The sequence below is a fragment of the Benincasa hispida genome, chromosome 1, assembly GCF_027475165.1.
Source record: "Benincasa hispida cultivar pf3 chromosome 1, pf3_genome.v1.1, whole genome shotgun sequence".
Lineage (NCBI taxonomy): Eukaryota > Viridiplantae > Streptophyta > Magnoliopsida > Cucurbitales > Cucurbitaceae > Benincasa > Benincasa hispida.
Window position 1 is genome coordinate 95,544,931 of NC_143478.1, and position 10,887 is coordinate 95,555,817.

The 10,887-nt window shown below is 31.6% G+C and overlaps 1 protein-coding gene across 1 annotated transcript; it reads left to right on the forward strand.

The window, feature by feature from the left end:
* Nucleotides 1–5,501: 5,501 nt before the first annotated feature.
* On the forward strand, nt 5,502–7,080 carry TMM (Leucine-rich repeat (LRR) family protein). The gene has a single exon (XM_039048634.2). It carries the CDS (start codon nt 5,566–5,568, stop codon nt 6,886–6,888), a length of 1,323 nt encoding a protein of 440 aa, XP_038904562.1. The 5' UTR covers nt 5,502–5,565; the 3' UTR covers nt 6,889–7,080.
* Nucleotides 7,081–10,887: the final 3,807 nt, after the last annotated feature.

The window sequence follows — 10,887 nt, forward strand, 5'->3', positions numbered from 1 at the left end:
CTAGTTTCTATCTAGTCATTAGAGTTTAAAATGTTATGCATTTAGTCCTTAAGATTTATGTATGGTTTCAATTTATCCCTAGGTTTCAAGATGCTATAACCCTTGACATTTGAGTTTTGCTTCAATTTGGTACCTATGTTTCAAGATTTACTTTTTTAAGCTCAATTTTTCACTAAATACTTACTTTCCATCTTTAGAGTTAATTTGTTAATAAATTAAAAATCTTTAAAAGCATTATAATTAATTTGTCACTACTTTTTATCACTTCCAAAATTATATTTAAAATTTCACTTCATAATTTTTTAATTAATTAATAAAAATTCATGCCAATAATTGAAAGTGGGTATCTAATCAAAGATGAGATTAAAAATGTAAAATTTTGAAACTCAATGATCAAATTGAAACAAAACTCAAATTTCAAGGGTAAAATTGTAACATTTTGAAATTTACGGACTAAATTGAAACAAAACTCAAAACTTAAGAACTAGATATGTAACATTTTAAAACTTAGAAACCAAATAGAAACTAGAACCAAAACCTAGGGACCAAAAAGATATTATTCCCTAAATTTTAAGTATGTGAGACTCTAAACATTTAATTTTGTGTTTAAATTATGTTAGTATATTTTATAAAATTGGTTAATAGATCAAGGATCTCTCATACATAAAACATAAAGTTAAAAATCTTATTGAAAATAAAATTGAAAGTTTAAGGAATTATTAAACAATTTCTTAAATTTTAGAGATTTATTAAAATTGCAATTGAAAATTTATTATAGGTTTTTTTTCAAAAATATAATGGAGTACTAAAAAGAGAGAAAGACCTCACAGCTTGAGGTCAAGATACAGAACAAATACTATAAAAAAAAATTAAAATTTAAAAAAAGAAAAAAAGAAAAAAGAACAACGAATAAAGACCAAAGAAAAAACAAACACATAGGAAGAAATAATCACCCTTACAACTCAAGGGAAAAGGTCCCAAGGAGAAAAGTCCCCTTGATTCTCCACAAGAGAAACCTCCATCTACTTAAAATAACATATAAAATTCTCAGATCAACTATTCAGACTAATCACTTAAAGAGAATGCAAAGTGACACTATGGACGTGTCTATTGTGCTCATGCCAAACATGGTAAAGAATAGCACACCAAACAACTTTCCAAACCTTCTATTTTAGACGATTCCTTTGCGAAAATGAAAAATCGAAGTATGCTCCGTATCCCAATGTGATGTCCTATGGGAACATCTTTCCCACAAAAGTGTGCCTCCACAAATAGCCTTACTAGAAGGATACTCAAAGAATAGATGATCCTTAGATTCAACTCCTCCAATATACATAACACAGTTGCTGGTGGTATTACCACCGTCTAACACAATCACATGTCTACAACCAATTTCTAATAGTAAACCAAGAAATGGAATTTTTTTTAAAAAATTACAAACTTGAAAGTACACAGAGAACTTGGAATTTAATCAAAATTAGCGTATAGCTTTATTTCTACTTTTTCAAAAATAAAAAATAAAAAATAAAAAAGATAGTCTGATGACACTTTTTCTTTGTATTTGATACTAATTAATTGATAAAATGACGATGCAGTGTTAAAAAGAAAAAGGTGATTTACTAATTGAGTTGAGAATATTACATGCCTTTTTCAAAGAAGAGAATATTACATGCTTTAATTTGATGCTAGATATATGTCTGATTTTTTTAAAACTTAAAAGCGAAATAAGTACTTATTTGAGGAGAAATTATGATGGATGGTAAATTTAGATGGTATAATTGCATGTGTCATTGATATTATGAAAAATTAGAGATACCGTAAAATTCTTGAATTAGATTTTTTTTTTTTTTTGTACATTCTATATTCTAAGTTTGACCTTTCAACAAATTGACACATTCGTTCCTATTAGGGGTATTCATGGGTTAGATTGAGTTGGGTTGAAAGACGTTTTAGACCCAACCTAATTATTCGGATTGTAAATTTCTTCTTTACAAATACCTAACCCAACCATCAAATATTTGGGTTGGATTGGTTCAGACTAATCGAGTCATTTATTTAAAATTTTGTTCTAAAAAGAAGCAAAACATAAATATATAAAAATCTAATTTAATTATTTTCATATATTGAATTAAGATTAACAACTCAATTTCAATTTATATAGTGAATATTTTTTTTCTAGAGTACAAATAAACTACTTTTAAGAGTAGTTGAAAAATAAATTATTCAAAAAATATTGAAATTAAATAAAATTAAAATAAATATATGTATAAATAATTATGTTATAAATAATAAAAAAATGCATATTTTAAAGTTAATAATAAATTGGACTTGATTCGGATTCGTTTGAGTTATATTAAGTGAACCCATCAACCAACCCAATCCATAAAATTTTCATTTATTGGAACCCAAACTAACTCAAACCGCATGGGTTGGATTGGATTAATCGGTTTTTTCGAGTTATCGAGTTTTTTGAACACCCCTAGTTCCTATTTTTTCTTCCATGCTTTTATTCTTGTTTTTCTCCCACTTTTTTTTTTCTCTTTTATCATTTTCTTCCCCATTCTCCTGAATCACGTCTGCAAAGTAGTTTTCCATCTCTTTGATCAATTCTTCTTGATTTTTCATCTTTTACAAATTTTATTATTAAAAAAACATTGATGGTCACTTGGGTTCTTGTTTTTGTTGATGTGTAAATATTTGTGCGTTGGATGACTAGTATCAAGCAATCCCATTATAGTTTTTAAAAATTCCAGTGTTATCTTGAAGATAGATATTTGAGATGTGGTTTTAACCTTTTAGGTGAATTCTTTCGTTTAAAAAAAATTAATAAAAAGTAATACCGGTGGAATTAATATTTTAATTCCTATACTTTTAAACCTTCTAATTTATATGAAAAAGGAAAGCGTCAATGGGTGGTATCGCTATTGTTATATTTATTGTTAATCTTTTCTCTCTTTCTACTAAATGTATTTGCAAATCAATGCTATCATTACATTCTCTTAGAGCGAATAAGAAAAAATATATATAAATATCATAGCATGACTATTTGGAGATCTTAAAACTAATACATTTATACATTAAATAAATATCATTTGGAAATTATGTACTAATTACCATTTGGCATTTTTTGTTTGGTTGTTAGCTGGGTCACTAAGAACGACGAAATTATGTACTAATATGCTCAAATAAATACCATTTGGAGTTTGTCAGGCTTGCTTCTTTTAAGTTGTATGGAGTTTGGAATATTCTCTAACATTAGTGCTAAATGTATCACTATATTATTCTTAATTAGTAAAAATGCATTTTTACTTATTATCTATTATGCAGCATCAGAAACTACTAATGATACGATAAAAAAATATAATGTAATTAGATGAAAATCAAATAATTATTAGAAACTACTAATTGACAAAAAAAAAAAAATTAATAATAATAAAAGATGGCTATCATAAACTATACTAACTAATTGATAAAAAAAAAAAAAAAGGTAATCTGATGATAATCAAAATACAATCAAATGATAATATCATAAATTACTAACTATGTGACAAAAAATAGAAGGTGATCAAATGTTAATCAGAAGAAAATCAAATAGTTATCAAAAACTACTAACTAAGACAAAAAAAAAAAAAAAAAAAAAAAAAAGGTGATCAGATGATAACCAAATAAGCAATCAAAAGGCAATATCAATACTAACTATGTGACAAAAAAAGAAGGTAATCAGAAGGCAATGCCATAAGCTACCAACGATTATTGCTTTTTTATTACATCCCAAACCAAATGGAAGGCAAATAAATAGTAATCGTCATCAAATAGTAATTAGATAGTAATCAATATCATTGATTGTCAGTATCAGATAGTATTCAAACAACAAAAAGATAGAAATCAACATCATTGACAAGGAATATCAAATAGTAATCAGACAACAATTAGATAATAATTGGTATAATTGGCAATAAGAGAACAATCAATATCAAATCATGATTAAACAACAATTAGTTAGTAAATCAATATCATGAGCAATCAACATAAGATAACAATTAGTATTAAATAACAACGGATAGTAATTGATATCATTGGTAATCAGATGACTATTAGATGCAATTACATATCAGATGACAATTAGATGCAATTACGCATTTTTAACTCAACATTTCGTTTCTATATATTAAACCAAAGTTATATTATTCATTTTTCAAAATACTAAAAATTTAAATTAGTGCATGTGAAAATTCAGTCTTATAGTTTTTGAACCAAAATGAGTATAGCTCAACTATCATATGGATGTATTAGCGACAAAAAGGCCTATGATTCAAATATCTCTACTCTTATTATACTAAAAAATATTATAGGTTGTGAGAAAGATTATCTATACCTTAATGAATAAACTATATATCCAGATAAACAAACCGAACATTTTGTGCCAACAAAGATCATATCCCATTGCCAAAACTTCAAAGGATCCATCAACCTCAAACTTAGAGGAGAACAACATTAGTCTGGAAACGAACCCGGTCGACTAAAACCGACCAAGCCAACAACAATCAATCGATTTTGATTGAATTAGATCGACAGTCGAATTTACTCAGGAAAATCGGTCGGCAAGCATAAAATGGCTTAAATCCTAGACAAACCAGCTTCCAATGTTATCATGTTATTAATATATCTATACAACAATACCACATGCAACTTGATGCTAATTTTCCCTTCTTCTTTCCTTCTTCTTCTTTCTCTCTTCCTCCTTTTCACTCTACTCAACATCATTCAAATAAGTATATACATTACTTATCTCTTCAAAGTTTATACATTCAAAATCTGAATTCTAGTAGAAACTATTAAATAATGTAGAGTTTTATTTCAAAATTAATTGACAGTAGAAGTAGCGCATCTATATTATAAAGAGTATGAGGCCCCCTGATCTTTTACAAAGAGAGATCCTCAACATGTCCTTTCAATATATGTCTCTTTCGGTTCACCATTCTTAAATCGATAAAATATGGTTGAAGAAATAAATCAGAACTCCTACCATTAAGGAAAGTAGTTCAAATTTTATAACTTTTATGAAATGTATGGCCTTAAATGGGTTTTTTCATGTAAAAAAAGAAATCATTTTTTTCTTTGAAGATAGTTTAGTGAGCTTTGATACTATATCAGATTACATGTAATTACATTTCAAAATCCATTGACAATGAGAAGAGTAGTCCATATTTCTTACAAAGAAAATGTGAGGACCTTTGATGTTTTCAATGTGAGATCTTCGACATAAACCATAAAATAATATAAATAAGAAAAATGAAAAAGAGCATTAACACCTCACATTTTCCATTTGTTTAAAAATGAGTTAAAGAAGATGAAGTTGGACCCACGTGCAGAGCCCACTTCATCAAAGCCCAAAGGCCCAAACGCGAAAATCCCGTGACCTTCTTAAATACAAAAATATTAATAACATTCCTCTTCATATTCTCGTGACGCAATAAATACCCTCACTCTCTTTCACTATAATATAAATACTCCACTCCCCCAAAATCCCCAAATTCCTTATTTCTCCTTCTTCAACCTCTGCCAATGGCGACCTTCATTCAATTCCCCCATCTCCTAACTGTCTTAACCCTTCTTCACTTCCCTTCCCTCTCCGCCTCCTTCACCGTCATCATGTCCGACTCCGGCGCCCCCTCCGCCCTCGTCGACGGCCCCCAATCCGGCTTCTCCCTTCACAATGCCGTCGTCCGTACCGACCCCGCCGAGCAATCCGCTGTCTACGACATCATGTCCGCCACCGGCAACCACTGGGCCACCCAAATCCCCGACGTCTGCGGCGGCCGTTGGCACGGCATTGAATGTATGCCCGATAACCACAATCTCTTCCACATCGTATCTCTCTCATTCGGTTCACTCTCCGACGACACCGCTTTTCCGACGTGCGACCCGACCCGGTCCATAATTTCCCCTTCCCTCACTAAACTCCCCCACCTTCGAACGCTATTCTTCTACCGTTGCTTCTCTGATAATCCCCAATTGATCCCTTCGTTTTTAGGGCAGTTGGGTCCTTCCTTACAGACGTTGGTCCTTAGAGAGAATGGTCTTATAGGCCCCATTCCAACTGAATTGACCAATTTGACCCGGCTCAGGGTTCTTGATCTTCATGGGAATAACTTAAACGGGTCGGTCCCGGTTGGGTTGAACCGGTTACTCGGTTTGAGGTCGTTGGATTTGAGTCGGAATAAGTTGACCGGTCCGATCCCGAGTTTGGGGTTATCTAATTTGAGAATACTTGACGCAAGTCAGAATCTTCTGACAGATTCGATTCCGATTGGAATTGCCACGTGTCAATCTCTCGTTAAATTGGATTTAAGTCGTAATCGTTTAACCGGGGTAATTCCAAAATCCATTAGTGGACTTAAAGATCTTGTTCTTTTGGACTTGAGCTATAACCAAATCTCCAGCCCACTTCCGACGTCGTTTCAGCTTTTGAGCTCTTTAGAAGTTTTGATTTTGAAAGGAAATCCAATGGATTGTGTTATTTCTAGTGATTTATTTGATGGTATGATGGGTTTGATGACATTGATTCTTTCTAATATGGGCTTTCACGGCCCAATTCCTGGATCTTTGGGCCGGTTGCCCAATCTTAGAGTCCTTCATCTTGATGGCAACCACTTCAATGGCTCAATCCCCTCAAACTTTGAAGGCTTGAGAAACCTTAGTGATTTGAGGCTCAATGATAATGCATTGACTGGACCAATTCCATTGCAGAAGGATATGATTTGGAGAATGAAGCGAAAGCTTAAACTATACAATAACTCAGGGTTGTGTTACAACTCTAAGGGTGGAGCTGTCGATGTCTCGGGTTCGCCTTATAATATTGGTATTGGCCCGTGTAACACCCCTTGACTCGAACCATAGAAAATGTAATCTTTAGGTCATGAAAATGTAGCTAGAACTTGTGTAAATGTGTCACGTGAGATAGTTTCTAATAATAAGCTTAACTCTGTATGCATTTGTAATTTACTTAACGATCGTTCGTGTATGTATTAATCAAGCCATTACTAATATTAAACATTAAAGCTCGGTAGTAATTGAAAATTCATTATGTTAAGTGAGAGTGAATGTAAACTCAGTTTTCTCGCTTTAGGAGCCAACCAAGAACCAGACTAGATTGATTGATTTTATAAAGAATGAAACCAAATTGATGTCCAATAAAAGACAAAATCAATTAATTGGTTTTTATTCGGTTCGATTGATTGTTGGTTTGGTTCTTAGTTTTTGTCTTTTCTTTTTTCTTTCTTCCAATTTTTCAATTTTATTTTTGCTTTTGTTTTGAATTAGGTCTTTTTTTCCTTTTTTTAAATTAAAACTTGGGCTTACTTTGTTTTAGAGATTGAAATTGGATATTTTTGTTTCTTTTAAATAACGAACATACATGAACCATAATAATTGGTGTTTTTTCTAAACAGCAAGTATGTATATCCACCATAATAACTAAAATACTAAAGAGACCTAATCTTAGATTTATTTTTAAGATTACATATATATCCTTGGTTCGTTCAATTTCGACTGGTCTTTTAAATAAAAGAACTTATCGAGACTAATAATTTTTTTCCTTTTAAATACAAACTAAGATATCTAATTGTATACTAAAAAATTGAATCAAGCTAGTGAATCGATTTGATTCAATTTGTTTTTTTTTTTTTTTTTAGTTTTTCAATTTTATATTGTTGCACTCTGATGCTGAGTTTGAACAGACATCTCATGTTTTGATTTAATAAAGTAGAACATGTTCACCTCTAAATTTGTAAATATAACAAGTTAGAGGCCATTTGAGACAAAAAAAATTGGTTATTATAATAAGGTTATAATAATTTGAGATTGATAGTAAGAATATAATGTCAATTGAGCTATGTTCTTGTTGGTCGAATTTATAATTTTACTTATTATTTAAGATCATTCAAATTCCGACGGTTAAGGGAAAAAAAAAAAGAAAGGAAAACAAAAAAGAGCATAGACAAACTCAACGGTCTCATTAATAATATAATATGATATTCTGAAATGATATATGAAAAAGATGAATTTTAGTGAAAGGTTCAAAAGTTTCAAGTTTCAACCAACCCATTTAGCCAATGCCATTAATTCTTGTCTCCATGTGACTACAGAAAATAAATTAATTCTTGTTTGAGCAATTGGTTGGCTTTCTCTCTCCATATAACCAATCATTGAATACAACTTTATCCCATTTCATCGGTCCAATCATTAATGGTCTCCTTCTTTTGTTTACATTTATTACCATTAAGATTGAAACTCAGTCACATATATTTTCTTTTTCTTAGACTTTAAATTTTCTCACAACATGCTCGGGAGAAAACATCGTTTGATATATTCATAGTGAAAGAAAGTGATACAGTTGAATATTGAAATATAAAATTGATTTAATTGTATAGATTAAATTTATTGTTTAAAAAATTTCAAATTAAAATGATGTTTCTTATATAAATTAAATATTTATGAAAGCTAAATTTGTAGTGTCTTCAATATGATTGTGTTATATTTGATTTTTGTCAAGTAACAAACTCACTTTTTGAGTTATTTTGGATATGATATGTTTTCATTGAATGAATGAAATATCTAAAGATATCAAAGGTACAAAAGACCCATTTCATAGGGTATACAAAAGATGTTTCCAATTTGCAATAAGAAAGGAAAAGCCATGACTTTTAATAGTCAGTACATCTTTGCAAAAAAAAAAAAAAAAAAAAACAGTATGTCTGATAGTATCCATAATGTCCTTTGTCGATATGGATTTTTCATGAACGATTTTTGCATTTCTTTCATCACAAATCTTCCACAAAACAACACAGATAAGACATAACCATAATTGATCTTTAGACGCTTTGAAGGGTATGTGACTAATCTGTAAATGCAGTCAACTCTGTGTATCAAAAGAGAGTACAACCGACTAATTAAAGACATCAAATATCTCATACCAAAGCCCTCTAGAGAAAGTGCAATCAAAGCAAACATGCTAGACAGATTCATTGTTGTTTTGGCAAAGGCAACACCAAGAGGGAGAAAGGTTGATCCAAGGGCAACATCTCTATAATCTATCCATGGTATTAAGATAAGAGTTAATGATTTCCCATAGGAGGAATTTCACTCTTTTTGAGCAAACGGGATAGTTTGTTATCTTTATGATCAAACCATAAAAAATTCCTGAAAAAGCATTCAATGCCAGCAATGATTTCTGTTGGGGCACGAAAGAGGGATAAATAATAAATAGGTTGGTTGGATAGGATGGCATTTATCAAAGTTAATCGACCGCCTTTGGAGAGAAAGTTGTGCTTTCAAGAGGGAATCCTTTTGTCAATCTTGTCCATGATTGGTTGCCAAAAGGATAGAGTGTTAGGCCTGCCATATAAGGGAAGACCTAAGTATGTGGTTGGCCAATGACCCATTTTGTACTCATATTTTGCAGCACCAGAGTCAACTCAGACTTCATCATGGTTTACTCCAAAAAAATTAGACTTTTGTCTATTAATATTTAGCCCAGATGCATCTAGGCCAATCAAATTGGTGAGATTATCAATCTTCCTCTCATTGTCTGTAGAGAAAAGGATAGTGTCATCGACGAAGAGGAGATGATTGATGTTTATGGTAGATCTTGGTATCAAATATCCGCAAATGAAATCTTTTTTAGCTGCCAAAGAAAGGATCCTACTAAGACAATCCATAATAAGGATGACCAGGAAGGGTGAAAAAGGGTCATCTTGCCTTAGTCCTCTAGTGGCTTTATTTTTTCCTCTAGGTTTGCCATTAATAATGATTGGAAAATTAATGGAGGATATACAACCTCTAGATCCATTGTCTCCATTTAGTACTAAAACCCTTCAATTTTAATATTTCATCAAAAAAATCTCAATCAACCTTACAAATGCCTTCTCAATGTCAAGTTTAATGGCCACCCCTTTAGTATTCTAGCGTGCCAATCTTCAATTATTTCATTGGCAATCAATGATGCATCTAAGATCTATCTACCTTCAAAAAAGGCTGGTTGATAAAGATTGATGGTAGAAGGGATGACTTTCTTTAGGCAATTAGAAAAACATGAGCAATAATCTTGTAGAGGCAAGTAATAAGGCTAATAGAACGAAAATCTCCCACTTTCTTGGTATCAATTTGTTGGGGTTGATGCCCTAAATATCATAGGATCTTGTAGTTTATAAACACATGTATGAACAAATATTTTGTGATATAATAATATGAGATATTTTATTCACTCCAGTCTTTGAAATATGAAATATTTTAGTTGCATGAACTACAAACCAATAAACTAAGATCCTTGGTTATCTTTGTAACTTAAGCATGTATGTGGAGACATACAAGTGGATCATGCTTTAAGTGATAACCTAAATGGTCTGTAGTATATGAACAAAAGAGGAAAACCTTATCCTGGTGACGCTACGAGTGTGGCCCTCTTTGTAGGTGTTACAAGTATTGTAAAGTGCTACAAATGGACTGATCCTGACCATTCATATATTAGACATGCAAGCGAGGATACTTTATACAAAGGAGTTTGTATAAGACCGAACCATGAAATGTTTAATCTCGTTATATAACGCCGTTCATGACAGAGACTTTCATTTCAATAGGATGAACATAGGTAACATGACCTTAATCCTGAGTGAGTTGAGAACTCCTGCCTATAAAGGTGGTCCTTTGATTTGCATGGTACGAGTGGCCAGATCACTGACTGAAACCTATCACTTTGGATATTCGTCTGATTGGGGAGTTGGGAACTCAGCTACATAAGATGGAATTCACTCCTTCCCCGAAGCAGAGGTATGTAGATAAATTGCTCCCTTAGGGGCTGATTTTGAGGCTTGAACAATGTGACGACAC